This window comes from Suncus etruscus, chromosome 14 (assembly GCF_024139225.1).
Source record: "Suncus etruscus isolate mSunEtr1 chromosome 14, mSunEtr1.pri.cur, whole genome shotgun sequence".
Classification (NCBI taxonomy): domain Eukaryota; kingdom Metazoa; phylum Chordata; class Mammalia; order Eulipotyphla; family Soricidae; genus Suncus; species Suncus etruscus.
The window spans coordinates 39,008,098-39,029,636 of NC_064861.1; the positions used below are offsets into that span (position 1 = coordinate 39,008,098).

The 21,539-nt window shown below is 57.1% G+C and overlaps 1 protein-coding gene across 1 annotated transcript; it reads right to left on the bottom strand.

The window, feature by feature from the left end:
* Positions 1-775: 775 nt before the first annotated feature.
* On the bottom strand, positions 776-12,465 carry SLC7A5 (solute carrier family 7 member 5). The gene is made up of 10 exons (XM_049786749.1): positions 11,884-12,465; positions 6,289-6,414; positions 4,033-4,138; positions 3,784-3,828; positions 3,448-3,571; positions 3,226-3,329; positions 3,026-3,122; positions 2,531-2,680; positions 1,873-2,050; positions 776-1,546 (listed from the first exon to the last, which is right to left on the bottom strand). Exons 1-10 carry the CDS (start codon positions 12,413-12,415, stop codon positions 1,494-1,496), a joined length of 1,515 nt encoding a protein of 504 aa, XP_049642706.1. The 5' UTR covers positions 12,416-12,465; the 3' UTR covers positions 776-1,493.
* Positions 12,466-21,539: the final 9,074 nt, after the last annotated feature.

Sequence of the window (21,539 nt, forward strand, 5' to 3'; positions counted from 1 at the left end):
ACCTTTGCTCACCTGGGCCTCGCCTCTGCTTGCTGGAGATGATGGGCCAGACAGAACAAGTGTCCTGCTCTACCTCCTTTTTCTAAAGCCCAGTGTGTTCCCACATTTTCTCACAGGTTTCCTGGTGCCTGAATGCGGCCCATGGGGTGGGAGGTGGCTAATCTGGCTGCACCCATGAGAGCCTGCAGTTTCCCAGTGCTTGCTGCAGCTGGACTGGCCCTTCCAGGCCACCCCTGCTCCCCCAGACCTCTGTGAAGAAGACAGAGTTGGATGCACTGGGGCTGAACAGAGGGGACCTGTGTGGATGTCTCTGTGTTTTGTCTGGGGGGGCCTCAAGGGAAAGGTGGGCACAGAAGGTGGCAGGGTGGAGGCAGAGGTGAGACGCGGAGACTCTGGAGGTGCACAATCAGTCCAGCACTGAGAGGCAGGTAGATCTATAAGAGCTGCTGTGGGTGTGAACATTTGCTGCAATGGGCCTGGCATGTGGCTGTCTCCCAGGTCTGGCTCAGAGTTCCCACGAGCTTGAACGGAGCCCCTACTCCACCCGACAGGGGAACAGTGTGGGAGACAGTGACGTGCCTCCCTCAGAGAGACACAGGAATATCCACCCCAGATCCAGGTGCTGAAGAAAAATCACTAGGACTTGGAGTTTTTGAGTTTCAAAATTTTCTTACAAATAAACCCCTCCGGTATTCTTTACATGACTGTAATCATACAACCATAATCATATTTGTAATCACGGTGTTTAAATAAAAAAATTTTTTCAAAAAAACCCAAACAAACCAATAAACCCCTTCCTGCCCAGTGTAACAGATCAGCCATGAGGTGGGCACGAAGGCCACAAGGCCACCACCGCCCCCAGGAGTAGGAGAGCCCAGATAGGCACACACGTGGGCAGAACTCCCAGGGGCTCCAGTGTTGAGGATTCTACAACAGCGCTCTGGCCTTCTCATGCCTGCAGCTTGAAGGCCACGTTCCAGGACATGATTCTCTCTCCAGTCCAGACTCTGTCTTGTCTCTCCCTCCCTGCTCTAGGATGACCCGTCCCCTGGCCCTGCCCAGACACACCCTGTGCAGAGGTGGCCCTGCCCAGAGTTGTGAGCCTTGGTCACCAGGAGACAGAGTCCTATGCCCAGGGGCTGGATGATGGGCCAGCACAGGGGTCCCTGTCTGGCTGTCCAGGAACCCCATCTGCCATGTACAGGGCTCTGTTGGTACCTTCCCTGAGGTGCCCCATTTCTTTAAAAAATAATTACCTGGTACTGTCATCTTGACCTCAAATTTAAGTTAAAAAAAAATAATATTACAAATAAAATAGGGTGAGGGGAGTCGTTGAGCCAAGCAGAGGAATGACGGATTGTGGCCCATGAGCACCAAACCAAGATGGGCGCTAAGGGCTGGGCCCATCTGCCACTGCCCCGGGAGTGTGCAGGTGCGGGCCAGCCGGTATGAGCGGGGTCCGCTGGGTTCGTTGACAGCTGGTGCCCGTTCAGTTATTCCTGGGGTACCACCTGCAGGAGCTTCTGACAGACAACAGTGGTGGAAACTGTGGGGGGGAGGGACAGCAGTCAGATGGGGTATCGTGTGAGACTGGCCCAGGGGAGACCCCACTGCTGGCAGACCACAGAAATGACCCACCAAGTGGGGCTGATCTTCTGAGGTGCTGGGGTTCCATGTCTGGTCTGCAGGGCCTTAACTGTCACTTTAACTGCCTCTCAGTGGAGCCCCGTGTGGCGCCTGGATCTTTCTGGGTCAGCCAATACTTTTGGCAGGGGACCTGTCTCCCAGGGAGTCCGTGCAGCCCATCCACCAATGTCACAGCCCCAGATGCTGCCAGGCTGATTGCCAAGCCCGTGTTGTGGAGTTACTCACAGATGCCCTGGAGCAGCCACTTGGGCTTATTCTGCCACCACACGCCGAGGAAATAGACAGGCAGCCCACTGAGGATGATGGCGAAGCCAATGCCGCATTCCACGGGTGTCTTCCAGAATGAGACAGCGATGAGGAAGAAGCAGGCCAGGATGAAGAAGAGTGGCAGTGCCAAGTTCACCTGAGTGTGGAAGGGTGGCATGGCGGGGTCCTGAGGTTCTGCCCCTCCCACCAGGAACGGGGCCCAGACATGAACAGCAAGGTTCCAGGGTTCAGCAGAGGCCATGGTGCGCCTTCATGTCAGATGGGGCCCAGCCCCATCTGGTCACCCAGAGGAGGAACAATATTTTGGGGGAGACTCCCAATCCCAAGAGCAAGTTGGGCACAGCAGGCCTTGAGCCAGGAACATAAAGCTACTGCAGGGCTGAGTGTCTAGCAGTGGGTTCCAAGGATGGGGTCAGGACTGGGACAGGGGATGGATGGAGATGGGGTGGGGACAGGACAGGAAGAGGTGCTGCACCCCCTTCTGTCCCAGCTGGAACCGTGCATCAGGCTCCAACGTCTAGGACTGGGGACCAAACTGCCTCAAACATGCCTGACCTCGCTGTTCCAGGTGGGGACACCCAGGTCCCCTTCTGCTCTGCTCTGCTATCCCAGCTACCTTAATGGGCCGCTCCAGCTCTGGCTTCTTGTAGCGCAGCCAGAGCAGACCAAGGATGGCCAGAGCCACACACAGCCAGTTGAAGAAGCTGAAGAAGTTGATGACAGAGAAGATATCGTTGGAGAAGGCGTAGAACAGGGTCATGGCGCACTGCAGGTGGGTGGTGGGGGTAACTCGAGTGAGGCATGGGTAGAAATGCTCCTGCACATACCACAGACATGTGTACCTGTCTCCTGCACACAGCACCCTCTCCAGCATATGTGCACATGCACACATGTCTCCTGCACACACACATGCTGAACCTGGAGGACATAGCACTCACATCTGTCACCCCCAACCTCAATGCAACCACAAGGGGGGCAATGGGGGAGACGCAGCAGGAAGAGGCCAGAGCCTCAGAATGATGCACACATCCACATGCATGGGGCCCCAGTCAAACATGGTGAGATGTGGGGGTGTGGTGGGCTAGGACACGCCACCTCCCACACCACTCACCGTGAAGATGAGTGAGGGCACTGGCGTGAGCAGCTGTGGATGGATCATGGACAGGACTGAAGGTAGGTGGCCTTCCCGGGAGCCCACGAAGAACAGCCTGGACATGGGGCAGGGTTTAACCCGGGCTCTGCGAGTGGGGGCAGTGCCCTCCCAGGGATAGGGATCCTCCTCACCCCCCAGCACCCCAGGTGATAGTGTACCTGGATGATGTGAAGAGGGAGCCGTTGACGGAGCCAAAGCAGGACAAGCCCACAAAGACAGGGATGATCCAGGACATGACCCCTAGGTGGTAGTTCCCGAAGTCCTATGGGAGCCAGAGTGTTGGGAGCACCTCTCAGGGCAAGGTCTGGGTGGCAAAGGGCCTTGGGCCAGGCAACCCCCCACCCTGAGACGCCCCCCCAGCTCCCAGGTGTTGGGCTCACCACAGCCACAGCTTCGGAGGCCAGCATCTGCTCAGTGGTGAGCGTAGTGAAGTAAGCAAGGTTGGTGAGCACGTAGACCAGCGTGACGATGGGCATCGAGATGATGATGGCCAAGGGCAGGTTCCTGCGGGGCCACAGCTCAGCATGGCATGCATACAGATATGGACACACACGCACAAACACAGGACGGACCAACTGATGCTCAGCTCTGTGACCCAACTCCTAACTCACACTCCTGAACCTCTGATCTCTGACCCACCCTCCTGACCACCTGACCCCTGATCCTGTTGATCCACAGATCCTTGCTCACACACCCCTGTAGCATCCCCTACGTACCTGTAGGGGTTTATCATCTCTTCGGTGACGAAATTCAAGTAGTTCCTGGCAGGGAGACGAGGATGGGTGGGGGCTTGGTCAGTGGAGGGGTTACTCCCCAATAAAAGGATCTCCCTGAGCTGTGACTCTACCAATGGTGGCTCACCCCCTCCCAGCCGTACACACCACTGCCACAGTGAGCAGAAACCCAGCCCTGGGAAGGCCTTCCAGAACCTTCCAGAGCCTCCTCCCGCCTGCCTGGGAACCCACCAGCCGCCATAGGCGAAGAGGCCACTGTATAGGGCCAGCACAATGTTGCCCACGTCCAGGTTGGTGCCCTCGAAGGAGTGTCCAGGATTGAGATTGGACACGTCACCTGGAGGGAGAGCACGGGATGAGGGGTCAGAGCCATGCTCAGTACAGAGAGACTCTGGAATGTTCTTGAAGCAAAACATTGTCACAGGCTAATGCGGGTAAAGATTTCATAAGAGACAAATTAAAGGCAACTACAGAGCTACTGACCCTACTCGGCCAAAGGCATTAGTGGCTGATGCAAGCCATCATGTGTCTACCACATGCAGGATTGTCTAAGGGCCAGAACTGGTGAGGGTGCCTGGCAGGCCATGGGGTCCCCCACTCTGCAGATGCCTTCCTGGCTCGAGGTTTAAGGCGGGGGTCTTCTGCTGCTCCTTGCCCACACCACACTGAGCCCACCATTGTCCTGCCTGCCCCAAACCACAATTTGGGACTCTGTGAACTCACAGAGTCCCAGATTCTATGAATGTGGCTCTGGAGAGTCTTTGTGCTAAGAGTCTGAGGGGAGGCAGGTCTCCACAGGGGACAGGGGAGACAGTTCAAATGAGGGCACAGTCTCACCTGTGTCCCAAGCACTCCCAGGGGTGACCCCAACATCAAACAGAGAGTAGCTCCAACCCCTTCTAAATAAACACACCAAAGGCCATGGGGATATGGCACCTGTGTCCCTCAGCTGCTAAGGTCATCCCCACCCAGGCCAGACATGTGGGGTCACTCTGCCTGAGAGACCTATATGGGCCTTGGGGCATGAGGACTTGACTGGTTCCAACTGGGACAAGCTCCAGCGTGGAGAACCCCTAATCTCTCAGCCAGGAGCAGCCAGAAACTTGCACACCCCAACACAGGGCCCAGATGAGGACGGCAGGAGAGGAGCCCAACAGACACACAGATACACAGAGACTCACATAAACAGAGACACATGGACAGAGACTCATAGAGACACAGAGACAGGCACACAGACAAACACAGAGACATTCACATAGACACATGGATAGATTCAGACACACATTCACACAGGCAGAAACAATCAGGTGGATACACAGACACACAAATACAATGCAGCTGGACTGGCCGCCTCAGGCCCTGAGCAGAGCCTGGACAGGGCAGCAGGTTTGGCCTTGGGGCAGCGGCTGAGCCTGGCAGTGGGAGACAGAATGGACCCCACCACACCCTGTCACAAGACCCCACCCCCATCCTTCTACCCCATCACAAGGCTGTTAGGGGGACTCAGGGGGATGGCTGATGTGTTCATAGGCCCCCTGAGGCTGTGCTCAGGGAGCCACCAAGCCCTTCACCATGGAAACTGGGGCCTGGAGACACAGCGGCTGCAGGGCGCCTCCCCCAGACCAGCTCAGTGTGCTCAGGGCCTGCCCACACAGTGCCACCAGCCCTGAGCCTTGTGCCTTGGCCCGACCTCACCTCTCCCAGCCCTGCAAAGAGACACGGGGCCAGAGGACCATCTGGCTAACTCTGGACATTCTCAACAGCAGAGTGATGGGGACAGGGACAGAGATGGACCTGTCACACACCCCCTTTCAGAGGACGTGAGGGGCCTCCTGAGCCATGGGGTTAGAGGATATGACTCCCTGCTAGAATGTTCTGGAAAGTCCCACCAACTGTAAGCAGGGACTCAGTGAGCAGCAGCTGCCACAAGGGAAACTGAGGCAGAATGGGAAAGGGCGTTTATGTCAGAATCAACAATATGACTCCTGTGGGAAGGGCACGACTCCTGTGGGAAGGGCAGAGAGGCACCTCTCTCTCTCTCTCTCTCTTTTTTTTCTGGTTTTTGGGCCACACCCGGTGACGCTCAGGGGTTACTCCTGGCTATGCGTTCATAAGTCACTCCTGGCTTGGCGGACCATATGGGACACTGGGGGATCGAACCGCGGTCCATCCAAGGCTAGCACAGGCACCTTACCTCTAGCGCCACCGCCTGGCCCCTGAGACACCTCTCAAGACAAAAGAACTATGGGGAGCTGGCAGGAGAGCCCATTAGGCTTCAGGATCACCCAGGTTGCTCCTTCCTGGAACATTCCCGAACCTGCGTCCATGGAGCTAACAGTGGAGGCCAACTGGGCTCAGGGAGATCTGGACGATCTGAGAAGTGGGACCCAGCTCTACAGAGCTGCCCACCCTGGGGTGTAGATAAGCTCAGGGGATGGAGGACCAGGCAACCCCTGCCCTCCCTGCCCTCGCCAAGCCGGGACTCACCTTTGCCGAGCTGGATGAAGCCCAGGAGAATGATGAGGGCCAGAGCCAGGAGCTTGGCAGCAGCGAAGGCATCCTGTACCCGGGTGGCCGCCTTCACACTGTAGCAGTTCACAGCTGTGAGCAGTACTGCAGAAACAGGGGACAGGAGTGTGTCAGAGCCTGGGAACCCAGAACGAAGCCTTTTCTGCTCTAGCAGCTCCCGGGCCCCTTCAGAACTGGGGACAGAGCCCAAAGGAAAGATAGGAGGAAACACGGGAGGAAACACGGGATATGCAGGGAAACAGACTGACAGGAAGCATTCATTCTGTGGTGATTTTCCTGTAGCTTAAAGTGGGACTGGGGTGTACGAAGGAGGAGAAACCTGCCTGGGGAGGAACAGAGGGAGTCTGGGGAGGCCTGGGGGGAGGGTGTCCCAGCTATTGGGGAGGGAAGTGATTTCCCTGCCCCACCTCAATACCCAACAGGACACAATGGCTCTTCCCAGCAATGGAGGGGATGCAGGGCACAGGGACACGTGGAGGGGCGCGCAGGGACACATAGGGGGTACAAGGTTTAGGACAGGCCCCATGCGGGACACGGGCCCAGCCCCAGCCCCTCACTGCTCCCCTTGTCCGTTCTAGTGCTACTAGTCTGGCCTGGAAAAGGCCACGAGACACGGGGGTGGGGCAAGCTGGTGACAAATTAACCCGGAGCTTCCTGAGCCCCCAGATGACCAGGAGCAGCCGGCTGAGGCCTCGGCAGGTAAGATCCCCCAGACATACGGTCCCCCAGAGTCCCCAGACAGGACCCCCTATCATGTCCCCCAAACTCGCGCCCCCCCCAATCCCCCCAGCACTGGGTTAGCCCAGTGACCTCAGTGACCATTAACAGTCTGGACCCTGGGCCCCCCCCCCCACCCGCCAGACACTCCAGGACAGCAGGGGTGGTGCAGGGAGGAAGTTCAGGGAGACTGCAGACTGAATGAGGGGCCCAGCGGGTGGGGGAGGAGACACACACACACACCCTGGGCCGCATGTCCTACAAGTCTCCGTCCCCCCCCCCCCCTGGCTGTGGCAGAGGATCCCCTAGATGTGTCGGGACTCTACGTGCAGCCGGCAGGCGGCCCTTCCCCCCACGCATGAGGCAAGCACAGCCCAGATTGCATCAGTGGGCTGGGCCGCAGTGACAAGCCAGTCAGCCAGACAGCCAGTCAGCCAGTCACCCTTCTCTCCCTCTTCCTCCACCTCCCATCCCTCCGAAGGCCCAGGGCAGGTTGGGCAGGCTCAGCATCCCACCAACCCAGCCCACCTCTCTTGAGGGACCCCCATTTAACCCTTGCGGGGAGGCAGGGTCCTGAACACAGGGTAGGAGGGCAAAGTCCATCTCAGTTGTCACGGAAGGGCTGCCCCCCTGCACCTGTCTGGCCCGGACCAGCTGTTTGGAAGTTGCAGAGTGTTGCGGGGTCGCGCCGGAGGGTACAAAGTGGGGTGAGCAGAGCGGACAGTGGGGGGGGGGGCGGGGCAGATGCGGTTCCTTCGCTCCTTTCAGGAAGGGGCGTGTCTGATCGCACCTGGAACCAGCTCAACTCTGCCGGCGGGGGCCCCCCCCCCCACTGGAGCTCCCCAGTTGCACCACCGCTGCCTGACCTGGAGAGTCCAATCCTCCAAGCCCTCCTAGGTACCATACAGACAGAACCAGCCTACTTGCACACCCAGATAAGCACGGCTGCTCGGAGCAGCTGGGACAAGGAGATAAAGCCCCAGTGGCCCTGGTCTCTCCCACTGATCCCGACGCTCGCTTCCAGGGGTCACCAGGGCCAGAGGACACCCCACCAGCCCATTCATGTCCTGCAGAGAGGGGGAGGTCCCTGAGGGTCTGACCTCCCCATTTCTACCTCCAACTGTGCCTTTTCTCAGGGTTGCCCAGTGCCCACTGCCCACCCCTAACCACAGGAATCCTGGGTTCCATCTGGGCACCAGGCGTCCTGGCCCTCAGCCATCAGGTGTGGCCCCCAGCAACCAGCAAACCAGAAACCCACCAGCTGCTAGGCCGGAAGAGGAAGCAAAGAAGCCAGCAGCAATGTTCCCTTCAGACACAAGACTCCAGAGCTGGGCTAGGAGATCTGGAGGACACAGGGGGTCTGGGGCCCAGCAGCAGCTGAACCCTAACTCTAAATGGCTCTGAGCTAAGCTGGAAAAGCCTCCAAAGGTGTGTGTGGGGTCCTGGCAGGCTAGGAAAGGTCCAGAGGCAAACGCACACCTGGGCCTTATTCTGCCTGCCCAGCAGGTGGAAGGGAAAGCAGACCACAGCCAGTTTCCCCAGTTCCCGGCGCACTGTGGTGTCTAGTCCATGCAGGAAGCAGGTGTGTGGGGCTCTGCTATAGCTAAGGGGCAGGAGGTGGGGCTCATATTCTTTTTTGGTTTTTGTTTTGTTTTGGGGTCACACCCAGCAGCACTCAGGTTACTCCTGGCTCTGCGCTCAGAAATCACTCCTGGCAGGCTTGGGGGACCATATGGGATCAAACCCGGTCTGTAGGTTGGCAGCATGCAAGGCAAATGCCCTACTGCTGTGCTATCTCTCTGGCCTGGGGTTCACATTCTGCCGTGACTGGTTTCCCTCCCTGGCAGACAGGCCCCACGAGTGCTGCTAGGTGCCTACAGCCTCCAGGCCCAGTTGCCCACTCCTGCAGCCCTCCCCAACTGTGCCTTGACTCCCTGTCCTGACTCACTGGGCAGGTCCTGACACACTCCACTATTTGCACCAGAGTCCCGGGATGGGAGGGGATATCTGCTTCAGTGGGGAGGGACCACCTCTGGCAGATCAGAGACAGCCAAGCCCAGCCCTGGATCCCTCCAGCACCGTCCCACCCGCAGGGCAAGGTCTGACAGGCCAGTCATACCTTACAAGACTCTATCAGGCCCAAGTGAGACTGCGCTCAACATGGACTCCCAGCTCTGTGCTCAAGGCTCACTTTGGAGGACTCACACTTGAGGCAAAGCTCCTTCCCTGTTCTCTCTTCCACACCAGATATGCTGAAGTTTTTTGTTTGGTTGGTTTTTGGACCATATGCAGCAATGCTTAAGGCTTGGCTTATTCCTTATTCTGTGCTCAGGGATCACTCCCAGGCTGTGCTCAGGTACTATAAGAGATGCTGGGGCTCAAACTGAGTCCTCCCCACTGTCCTATCATTCCAGCCCAGAAATATGACTTTTTTAATTTATTTTTTATTTTTTATTATTTTTGGTTTTGGGGCCACACCCGGCGATGCTCAGGGGCTACTCCTGGCTGTCTACTCAGAAATAGCTCCTGGCAGGCACGGGGGACCATATGGGACACCGGGATTCGAACCAACCACCTGGATCGGCTGATTGCAAGGCAAACGCCGCTGTGCTATCTCTCCGGGCCCGAAATATGACTTTTTAATGCGGCCCAAAATACTAGAGTCCTGACATAAGGGGGCAACACCAGAGCTGGAGGCCAGAAACGGAGATTCCTATGTGGGAGACCCCAAGTGTGTCATACACACACACACACACACACACACACACACACACACACACACACACACACGAGGTGGTTCAGAGACTGTTTGGCTGAGGAGACCAGGCTGGGCCACGACCATTCACACCCAGGAACTCACTTGGGGCTCACACTCATAAGTGTGAGGCAGCAGGAGGCAACAGCCATCAGCCCCTTTCCTCCCAGGCTGGGGCGACACAGCAGAGCCAAGAGCCTCCCACAGGTCCTCCCCTCAAAGCTGGGGCCTGACCGGGTGAAGCCAGGGGCCCCAGGGCTCAGAAGCTGCAATCCTGCCCTCACTCAAGTGGCCAGTGTCCCCTATCATCTGACTCCCCAGCTCTGAACGGTGCTGCCTTGGGACGGGTAACTGGTGTTGGGCAGGACCTCACACAGCTATCCTGTTGTGGTATCTGGGGACGGAATTGATGCTTGGCCCTCTGCAAAGGAGCAGTCTGTGCTCTGGATGTACCCCAGGAGGTGACTAATACCCCCAGACTTCACCCCATCCACCGCCAGGGACAAAGGACATCAATGGGGCCTGTGCTTGGGAGATGTTAGTCCAGTGGCTTTCCTGGGGTCATGTGCCTGACAAGGCCACTGGGCTAGACATGGGGTCAGTGCTGGGCACCAAGCCAAGCAAAGCAGGGCTTGCTGGCCACCAAGAAGCAATGAGGGAGCGAATGAGGTGTGGTGTGTTAACGGACCCCAGGTCCCCAGGGAACAGAGGCCCCCACCACCAGCCTCTCTGATCTCTCCCATCCTTGTAGCCCCTACCTGACCCCGCCTCAGATCAGGAGCATTAGGGCGGCAGGGCTGGACTGGGACAGAGCCCTGAGCACCCCAAGTTCCAGACATGCGTCTGGCCCCTGAGCAATCACATGCCAGTCTTGCCACTGGGTCTCCTCCAGCTTTTCTGTTGCTCTGCTTTGTTTCAAGGGTCTGGGCACTGATCGGAGGCTCCCACGTGCTAGGCATGTGACCTGCCTCCAGGCCCTTCCGGGCCCTTCTCAGGCCTGAAAGTAAGCTGAGCTGAAGGCCCAGGGCAGGTGGTGAGTGGGCATGCCATCTCGCTGTCTCTCCTCTCTTTCTTTCCCTATACTGCAGAACACCAGTGCCCTGTAGTGTCCCTGTGGCCCCAGCCCAATTACCCTGCATCCCTCACTGTACAGACAGGCCCAGGGGTCAGGGGCACAGCTCAGGAGGTGGGTGGACTCCTGCATCTGCCAAGTCCTCCTAGAGCCTGGCCACAAGATGGGCAGAAAAATTGCCAGTCACAGCAGATAAGCCCACGCAGCTGAACCCACGTGGCACAAGAATCCATTTTCCCAGGTCCCAGCAGAAAGTGGAAAAGCAGCGAATCTTTCACACCCGACCCCTCCCAAGTTAACAGTGACCCTCCCCCCACAGTCCAAGGCCCCTAAGCACAGCCCAGGACTCCCCATATCTCTGGAAATCCAGAAACTCTCAAGGTCCCCCATAACATGCCCGAATTTGGGCATCACCCAAAACCCAAGACACCCTTGGCTACTCAGATGAAGCAGAAACCCTCCCTTCTCTGCCGCATGGGCCCCTCTTCACCCTTCCTCCTGCCCACACACAATTTTTTTTTACTACATTGGACAAGTTAGAGTTGCCGGTTCTGGTAACCTGGTTTGGTGAGTAATGAATGAAGTTTCCTCTAAAGATCCGTCTCAATCTCTGCGCAAGAGACAGGGGTGTGTAGACTGCCTGTGGGTGGGAGCTGGCAAATGGAGGGAGGGGGTGCTGCCCAGCTTCCAGGCCACCAAGGCGGGGCATGCACTGGGGCACAGGGAGAGGGTGACAAAGAAGTGGGGAAGGCGGGAATCTGTGTGCAGATGGGTTCTGGGGGAGGGCGGGTATTGGGCTGGGGAATGTCCCAGGGGCGCTGGACATCATTGGCCCTGAGGGAGGCTGGGGCAGGAGCCAGGAGGATGCAGACGTGTGAACCCACGCACACGCACACGCATACGCACACGCACAGCAGGGACAGTCGGGAGCCCGCGGGGCACTGCGGGTCAGCCCAGGACACGGTCCCCAGGACCACAGGGGCAGAAGGCATGGTGGGGAGATACTCACGCACACAGAGGCAGGCCACCAGCTTGGCCGCCTCCTCGGGCACTGGGCAGGTGGGGAAGATGGGCTTGAGCAGGTAGGTGGCGAAGACCAGCGCCACGATGTACTGCGACGACGGGCGGATGATGAGCAGCTCGATCCAGAGCTTGAGGAAGGCGGGCAGCGAGCCGTACACCTCCAGCATGTAGGCGTAGTCGCCGCCCGACTTGGAGATGGTGGTGCCCAGCTCGGCGTAGCAGAGCGCGCCCACGATGGAGAAGACGCCGCAGACGGCCCACACGACGAGCGCCAGCCCGGGCGAGCCCGCCTCCTTGAGCACGCCCGTGGGTGTCACGAAGATGCCCGAGCCGATGATGGTGCCCACGATGATGGCCACGCCGTTGAGCAGAGTGATGTTGCGCTGCAGGGTCACGCCCTCGCCATCGCCCTCGCTCGGCGGGCACCGCTCGCCCAGCATGCGCTCTCGGGCCTGCCGCTCCTCCTCGGCCGTGCCGGGGCTCGTCGCCACGCGCCGCTTCGGGCCCGAGCCTGCCATGCCGCCCGCAGCCCGCTACGAACAGCCCCGAGCGTCTGTCCCAGGCACCGCCGCCAGGCCTGAGCCCGCGCTCCGGCGGAATGGATTAAATACACGCCCCGCAGAGGGCCCGCCCGCTTCCGGCCGTGCCCTGGCCTGCCATTGGCCCGCCCGACACCCGACGCCTCGCTATTGGCCCGGCTGGAAGCTCCGCCCCGCGTCGTGGACTCGAGGACCCCCGGCCCGACAGATGAAGCCTTGGAGCTGGCGTGCGGCAGTTGCTGCTGATGTTGCTGCTGCTGTCTGCGTCTACCTGCTTTTACGCGCGCGCCTCGCACCCCACGGGGGGCGAACCCCCGAGCCCACGTCCCCGCCGCCTCCTTCACCCCACCACGCTCACTGTGGTGTCCAGACGCCCCTGGTCCCCCGCCCTCCCTCGCACGTGGTGCGCCTGGTGATCTGAGCGCCCGGGCCGTCCTGGACCAGCCTCCCCCGCCCCTCTCCATTCCCCAAGGCTAGGAACTGAGAGTGCTGCAAATCGGGGTTCGGGCGGCGGCCTTGGGGCACAGCAGCCTGTTCCTGGAGGGTGCCCAGCTCAGGCTTAGGTCCCAGTGGAGAGCCTCAGGGGTTCCTGCTTCCGGCTGCTGTAGCTCCTGCCTCCACTCTCTCCCACTACTGAGGCTGCTGCTCCTCTCTCCGGGAGGATCCTTGAGAGCAATCCCTGCCACCAGGGTCCTTGATTCTTGGACCCAGAACCACCCTCCATTTTATCCCAGGAGCAATGAATGGCACGTGTGAGTCAGTGTGTGTGTGTGTGTGTGTGTGTGTGTGTGTGTGTGTGTGTGTGTGAAAACCGGCATTCACTGGGGCAGATGGACAGACAGCAGGAGTGACTGAAAAAGGCCATTGCAGCTCCGACTCTCAAGGCTGGGGTGAGGGGTCATTTGCAGAACCAGCTCGTGACTGGAGTGATGCCCGTGGTCAGAGCTAAGTGGGTGTGTGGCCTGGCAGCAGGAAGGGGCCACGGAACATGCTGTGCTGGCTGAGTGGCCAGGTGGGCAGGGTTTATCAGGGCTCCAAGTCCTGAGGTCCCTCACCCTTCAGGCCCTCTACCCCCAATGACAATCATCGGCTCTGTGGCCTGGAAGGTGCCCATGATGCTGGCTCCCATAGCCCAGGGGGTGTCAGGTTGTCCTTGGAAGCCCGACACTGTTCTTAACCCTGGTCAATATGTTGGGGAGGGCCCGGAGAGATAGCACAGCGGTGTTTGCCTTGCAAGCAGCCGGTCCAGGACCAAAGGTGGTTGGTTCGAATCCCGGTGTCCCATATGGTCCCCCGTGCCTGCCAGGAGCTATTTCTGAGCAGACAGCCAGGAGTAAACCCTGAGCAATGCCGAGTGTGGCCCAGAAAAAAAAATGTTGGGGAGCCTCTATAGGAAGGAGATAGGCTGGGCTGAGCACTTAGGGACCACTGCCCAGCTCCACAGGGCCCTGCTCAGGGGCTATTTCTCCCCCCCCCCCCCAGGGGCTATTTCTAACCCTGATTAGTGGATCACTCCTTGTGGGGCCGACCTTTGCAAGGCAAGTGCCCCCATCTTGCCTCTCCAGCCCCCGGCTTTCCCTACGGTCAAAGAGTCTTTGGTTGTGGCCTTAACTGGTCCTAGTGTAGCCGCACAAGGCTGCTGGGGTCCCCCAGGAGATCTGTGGCAAGCGGGCCTCACAGGGCCTACCCCACCCTAGCCCCAGGCCATGGTCCCTGAGCACGTGGGCAGGTGGGCATGATACATGCAAGTTGCTCAGAAAGAACCTGGAAACCAACCCAGCTCCTCAGAGTGAGAGTGATGCGGCTGGAGGCCCCTGTGGAGCTGCAGGAAGGGACTTTGTCCAGAGTCCACGGCCCTCTCTGCCACTGTGAACACTGTAGCATCTTGCTTGATGTCTGTGAGCTCACCCCCCTCCCACTGACCCAGCCCACAACTCAAATGGTCTCTGCAAGGAGCTTGGTCAGACACAACTGTCCATTACAGGCTGGGCCCATCGGATCTGACCCCAACACCATGAGGGCTCCCTTGGGCACATAAGTGGGCACCAAGATAGCAAAGCTGTCCAAGTGCTGGAAGCCAACCCCTCTACATGTTTGTGCTTGTGTGCCTGTGTGCCAGTGTGCCTGTTGTGCATGAAGTGGTACCCAGCCACAGGTCCGCCACTTTCCTGTCACCTGCAGAACAGCTGGGAGGAAGCCCAGGGGACACTGAATGCTGTGGCGCCTCCTTTGTCTGGAGGCCCAGGATCCTAGACTGGCCCTTCCCGCCACACCTGCCGGAAACCCCCTACAAACCTGAACCAAGGGCGCCCTCTGCTGGCGGCGTGGACAAAGGCCCTTTGTCCTCAGTCCCTGAGGCTGCCAGGGCCCTGGCCCAACATTTTGGGGAGCTCCGATGGTTACTGGGAGAAGCCTGATGACCCCTGTTACCCTGCAGAACATTCTCCAGGACCAGACCTGCCATTTGCTCTCTGTGGGGTTTTCTTTTCTAATTTTATTTTTGGGTCACACTCAAGGGTTACTCCTGGCTGTGTGCTTGTGCTCAGGAATCACTCTGGCAGGATAAGGGGACCCTATGAGATACCGGAAATCAGCTTCGTTCAAGTCAAAGTCAAGTCAAGTCCCTGCTGTGCTGCTATCCCACTCCTCTTTATGTGGTTTCACAGCCAAGCACCAGCACAGAGAACCAAGTGAAAGTCCAGCAGAGCTTTCAAGGCTCTGCCCAGAGGATCCCTCAGCACAGCCAAGTGTGAGCAATGTCCTAGCCCTGAGCACTTGGGGGGGGGGGGCAGGGAGGAGGATGTGTCTGAAGGGGCTGTCTGGGGACTCAGGGGACACATACACAGGCAAGCTGAGTGGTGCAGGCTTAGAACAAGTGCCAACTTGTGCCTGACTGCAGGGTGCAGAGTGAAGGCCAGGAGATTGGACGGGGCAGCTCAGCTTGGCTGTGGCCATGTCCACAGGGGTGAGTGGAGGGGGCAGCACAGGTCCCAACCTGAGGAGTTGGCCTGAGCCTGCTGAGCATGTCAGGCTGTAAACGTCCTTCAATTGTCCATCTCAAGTGGTTCCATGGCTAATGTCAGGTTCTCTGTTGGGAGACTATTAATTTCTGATGCTGGAATTTGAACTCAGGGCCTCACACTTGCCAGGCAGAGCCAGCTCCTTGCACCTTTGACCATGGAGCAGTACACTGTGCTCCCTCCGCTCTGCCTCAGTTGCCCCAGCTGCCCCCATCGAACATTGCCGAGTGTCTCTTCGGGGGCAGAAACTGTCCTGGGGGGGAGAGGCAAGGCCAGGCAGACTCTCTATTACCTAACTCACCTAGGGAAGGGATGGTGACAGGCAGGAACTGCTGGAAAACAGGATCTGAAGTAGCTTCAGCTGCACCTTTGTGCTGAGAATGATACTAGTTTACAGGCACAAATCAGGCTTTTTGGTTTGTTTTTGTTTTGTTTTGGGCCACACCTGGCAATACTCAGGGTTACTTTTGGCTCAGTGCTAAGAAATCACCCCTGACAAGCCTAAGAACCCTATGAGATGCGGGGGATAGAACCTGGGGACAGCCATGTACAAGGCAAATACCCACTAGACTTTCACTCTGACCCCGGATTAGGCATTTATTGATCCTTCCCATGTGGCTTCTGGCATGCATGATCTTACCATTTACTTCAGATTCACTAGTTCTACCTGGGTGCTGGAGAGCCACCACATGTCCCCTTCTGGAAGACAGGATGGAGTGCCCTGCCACCTCAAATGAGCTCCTTCACCCTATACTCCCCAAGGCGCTTCTTTCAGAGCTCTGTCTTGATCCAATTCCTTGTTGCTTCTCACACTGCTCTGCACCCAAACTCTCCAGAACCAACCCTGGGAGTGTGTTCAGGGCTCCCACCTTACATCCTGCCAACCTTTGCTCAGGAGCCCTGCATGGGGGGGTTTCCTCACCCCACTGCAGTGACCACTGTGGTTCAGGACCTTCCCTGCTCTCTCATGGTTCACTCGGTCCCCGACTCAATGCTGGCTGTGCCCTGGCCCTACACTCAGTGCCTGCCCAGAAGTAGCTCCAGGGGTTCACCCATGCCAGTGTCCTACTTTTGCACAAGTCAGGGCAAGGGCCCATGACAGGCTTCTAAGAAGTGGGTGCTGAGGGTGGGGCTCAGGGCCCCAACAAGGCAAGGCGTTGGAGTTTGGGGTACAAAAAAGCGGTTTCCTGTTCCGAAATAATGAAGCAAGTTGTGGAAGGGGATGGGTGGGGGAGTGTTTGGAGGAGCTGGCCTTGCTGACTGCTGGCTATCAGTACCTCTATTTGGGTTTCAGGGCCAAACCTGGTGGTGCTCAGGGGTAGGTCATCTCTTTGCTCAGGAGTCACTCTTGGCGAGTTCAAAGGAACTCTATGGGGTGCCAGGGACTCAAGCCTGGTTAGGTGGCTATGTGCAGGACGATGCCTTAGTCTCCTCTGGTCTCAAATCAGCACCTTTGATGTTGGGGAGCCTGGGCCATCTGTGACAGCCCACCCCTGGATTCTCAGAGTTTAGTAAAAGATCAGAAGGTTTCCACCGGCTGCAAAATAATCCCCCGACTGAGTGTTCCTTCAAACAAACCTGGACTGACACAGGAAGCTCTGACAGGGAGTAATCTCTCTGCTGAGAAAATACACAGACTCAACCTTCATCGCAGGAGCCAGGGACCTATCTCCAGGCGGAGGAAACAGAGGTACTGTTCTTCCTGTTGACCTTGTCTGAGCATTTTGGGGACTGGGGATGGCTGTGTGGCCCACTCCGGACTGGGGTCGAAATCTAAATGGCAGGAAGAGGCCAGCGAGTTTCAGAGCACGTTGGATTTGCCTAGTGGGTGATGGGGGGGGGGAGCTTATCCCAGACCTGTACCTGTGCCCCAAAGCTCACCCCTGCTCTGCCCCACTGACTCCTGTTAATTTTCACCACCCCCTCATTCCCACTCTTTCTCATTCCTGCTCATCCCTGCTCTTACTTCACCCTTGCTCCATGTGGCCGTGGCCCATCTCTCTCTGAACATGTCAAGTAAAGGCACCAGAGCAATAGGACAGTGGCAGGGCACTTGCCTTGCACACAGCCCACCAAGTTTTGATCCTCAGCACCCCACTAGGTCCCCTGAGTTCCCCACCAGGATTGTTTCTTGAGCACAGAGTCACAAGTAAAGCCTGAACTCCAAACCAAAAATTGTAAGAAAATAAAAATAAAAATAAAAATAAACGTGTGTCAGGATCAGAGCGATAGCCCAGTAGGCAGGACAATTTGCCTTGTACATGGCTGACCTGGGTTCGATCCCCAGCATCCCATAGATTCTCCCAAACCTGCCAGTAGTAATTTTTGAGCATGGAGCCAGAAGTAACCCTAAGTGTGGCCCCCAAACCTAAATGAATAAATAAATAATTACAAAATAGACATATCTTGTTCCTTGAGAGTGTCCGTACTGACCTCTCTCCCATCTGCCCTCTGTGATGTGAGTCACTCGTCACCATCTCTGAAAGTCCACACAATTCTTAACAAGGTCCAGGTCTGTGGGAGTTGCTCAGGAGTTTCTGTCCCCTAGGTCTGAGTTTATGCAGCCACATGCCAGAGGAAGCTTTTTCATCTGGGCCAAGTGGAGGATCTTTGGGGGGGGAGGCTGGCATTTCCAGGAGGGTGCATGGGTAAAGGTGCAAACACAGAGGCTCTCACAGACAAGCACATGACAATGGTACCAGCCTGGGGACTGTGCACCCACCTCTTTTCCCACTGAGCAAACATGTCTCTGCACTGAACTAAGGCCTTAGGGAGACCGGGGGTTGGGGAGAGGATCACAGCTATAGCATCTGCACCTTCTCAGCCAGCACCCAGAACTGGTAGAGCCTCGTGAAGCAGGGAGGCCGGGTGCAGAGGGCAGGCACTGATGCAGCATGGACCCAGATCTCACCACAGAGCCAAAGTAAAGGGTGAGGGGCTAATGGGTGTAGCCAAGAGCAGGCCAGAAGGAAGAGACACTACAGGAGTGGGGATCAAGGGTGCAGCAGGAGCCACAGATGCAGGGCCACAGACGCAGCCCGACAGCAGAGCCTGAGGGACTGGGACTGGGCCTGGGTCACCTCGCTGTGGGCATCTGGGCACAGGAGGGTGCAGGGAATGGCCCAGCCAACACCCCTGGTCACCATCACCCCTAGTCCATCTCTGCTGGCCCACATGCAAGGGGTGGTGTGGGCCATTCAGTGTTATGGGCATCATCAGGTCACCTCAGATCTTCAAAGAAAGTGAGGACTATACAGGGAACACCTTCATTAAGAAGAGGAACAAGTGCTATGGGCAGGATGTGGGACTGAGGGTGAAGGTGTGACACCACAGTGCCCTCCAGTCAGAGCAGGCTCAGAGTGAGCATGGACCCCTGTCCCACAACTGTAGGTGTGTGCAAGCACCATGGCTGAGTGTGGGAGCACCATGCTAAGTTGGAGCATCATAGCTGAGTGTGGGAGTGCTGTAGCTGAGTATTGAGCACTTTAGTGGGGGTGTAAGCATATCACAAACTGTAGGTGAGTGTGTGAGCACTAGTGCCTGGAGTTTGTTTTGTTTTGGGGTCACACCCAGTGACATTCGAGTTACTCCTGGCTATGCGCTCAGAAATCACTCCTGGCTTGGGAAACCATATGGGATACCAGGGGATCAAATTGCGATTCATCCTAGGCTAGCATGGGCAAGGCAGATGCCTTACCCCTTGCACCACCGCTCTGGCTCCAGTGCCTGGAGTTTAAATTCCATGAGCACCACAGTCAGTCCTTGCTCAGTAGCATGAGAGCAGGAGCAAGGAAGGTGGGTGAAGACAGGGCAAGCCTGCAGCACAGGGCGGGGGCCACGGCTTGAGTCTTGCAGGGGCTCTGAAGAGTGAGTGTTGGGTTCAGACAAGCACTGATGAAAGGAGCCTGATTCCAGCTGGCCCCAGGACAGCAGGATGGGGGGTCAAGGACTATCAGGTGAGATTCCTGGGGAACTGGGCGGAAGAGCGAGTTGGGTGACTGTCTCTGGGGAAGGTGGGGTGGAAGACTGTCCAGGAGAGAACAGCAGAAGCAGGTGGGAATCTGACTCTGGCACAAATCCTGACCTGACCCTAAACCTAACCCTGACCCTGAACCTGTGGCCCAGCCGTAAATGCTTCCTGCTCCCTCTTGTTCCTCCACACTCCTTTAGATTCACCGGATCATCCCCACAGCCAAGTTTCTGGGCCTCAGGTTCCAGCCCCACAGGGTCCTATGAGTGAGCGTGCTTTGTGAGAAACAAAAACAGGTGGTCAAGGCAGTTCTGACCTGCTCTAGATCTCTTTTGATCTTTTAGTTTTGGGCGACCTTGCCTCTGTGCTCAGGGATCACTCCTGTCTGAGTTCAGAGGACATATGGGATGCCAAGGATCAAGGCAAACACCCTCTCTGCTGTCCAATCTCTCTGTCCCCCTCCATTCTTCTTTTTTTTTTTTTTTTTTGATTGTTTTTGTTTTGGGGTCACACCCAGCAGCACTCAGGAGTTACTACTGGCTCTGCACTCAGAAATCGCTCTTGGCAGGCACGGGGGACCATATGGGATGCTGGGATTCAAACCAAGGTCTGTCCTGAATCAGCTGTATGCAAGGCAAACACCCTATCAAACATTCTATCTGCCCTCACCCTTCCATTTTTTTTTTTTTTTGGGTCACACCCGGCGATGCTCAGGGGTTACTCCTGGCTGTCTGCTCAGAAATAGCTCCTTGCAGGCACGGAGACCACATGGGACACCGGGATTCGAACCAACCACCTTTGGTCCTGGATTGGCTGCTTACAAGGCAAACGCCACTGCGCTATCTCTCCGTCACCCTTCCATTCTTAATTGCTTTGAGGACTAGTAGAAGTTGAAACATGGAGGAATGTGATCCAGAGGTTTTTTTGTTTTTGTTTTTTGGTTTTTGGTTTTTGGGCCATACCCGGCAATGCTCAGGGGATACTCCTGGCTGTCTGCTCAGAAATAGCTCCTGGCAGGCACGGGGGACCATATGGGACACCGGGATTCGAATCAACCACCTTTGGTCCTGGATCTGCTGCTTGCAAGGCAAACGCCGCTGTGCTATCTCTCCGGGCCCAAGTGACCCAGAGGTTTTGACTGAACTCAATGTTGCTGGTGGCCCAAGGGGTTATGGCTAGGAACAGTATCCTGGTGGTCCTAGGCCACATGGCCTGTTGAATGGGATGCCACTGTTGGCTTTGTTCAGACACAGTGTCACACTCTGGTGTATCCCTCTGCTCCCTTTCTCCCTCTCTCATTCTTTCCACCATCATGGGGAGTTCAATGGAAGGGAGCCATTCTAGAACATTCCATCACAGGAAGTGTTGTGGGATAGAGCAGTTTTTGAACATTCCATCACTGGAAGTGCTATGGAACAGACCAGTTCCAAAACATTCCATCATAGCAGGAGCTTGAGTCTGTACCAGCATTATAGGATGGACAGAGCAGTTCCAGAGCATCCTCACCCCAGGGACTCTGGCGAGGCATGCTAATCCATGGGCTGTGCTATATCTCCGGATGTGGAAGGGCCTCTGCAGTATGAGGGACACATGAGAGGGAGATGACAGGTCACATAGGCATCTCAGTAGGAGGGCAGGGCAGTGCGTGATCCTGACCTAGCAACCATGAGGACTGTACATCATGAGACCCAGGAAAGGTCTCGTGTCCCCAGAGACACCTTCCGTGTCTGCTCCAGCCTGCTAAGCCTACAGGCGGAAGCACCCACCCACCACCTACCCCCAGTGGCAGGGTTATCTTGTGCCCATTGGAAAACAGGCCTGGGCCTGCCCTAGGCCACTCCAGGAAAGCAGGTACATGTGTCTTTGCATCTGAGAATGTATGGCATTGCATGTGTACATGCATGTGTGGGTATAAATCAATGTATGTGTGCATGCATGTGCATGTGTGTGCTCACATGTGTATATTGGGGGGGGTCCCAAATAACCAGAGAGCCAGATGGTGGATACAGCAGGAGGGCCTGGGACAGAGCAGGATTCTCCCTCTGACCACCAAGGCCATACCTGAATTTAAATGGCCTTCTCCTCCTCCCTCACCCCAGGGCCAGGGCAACCC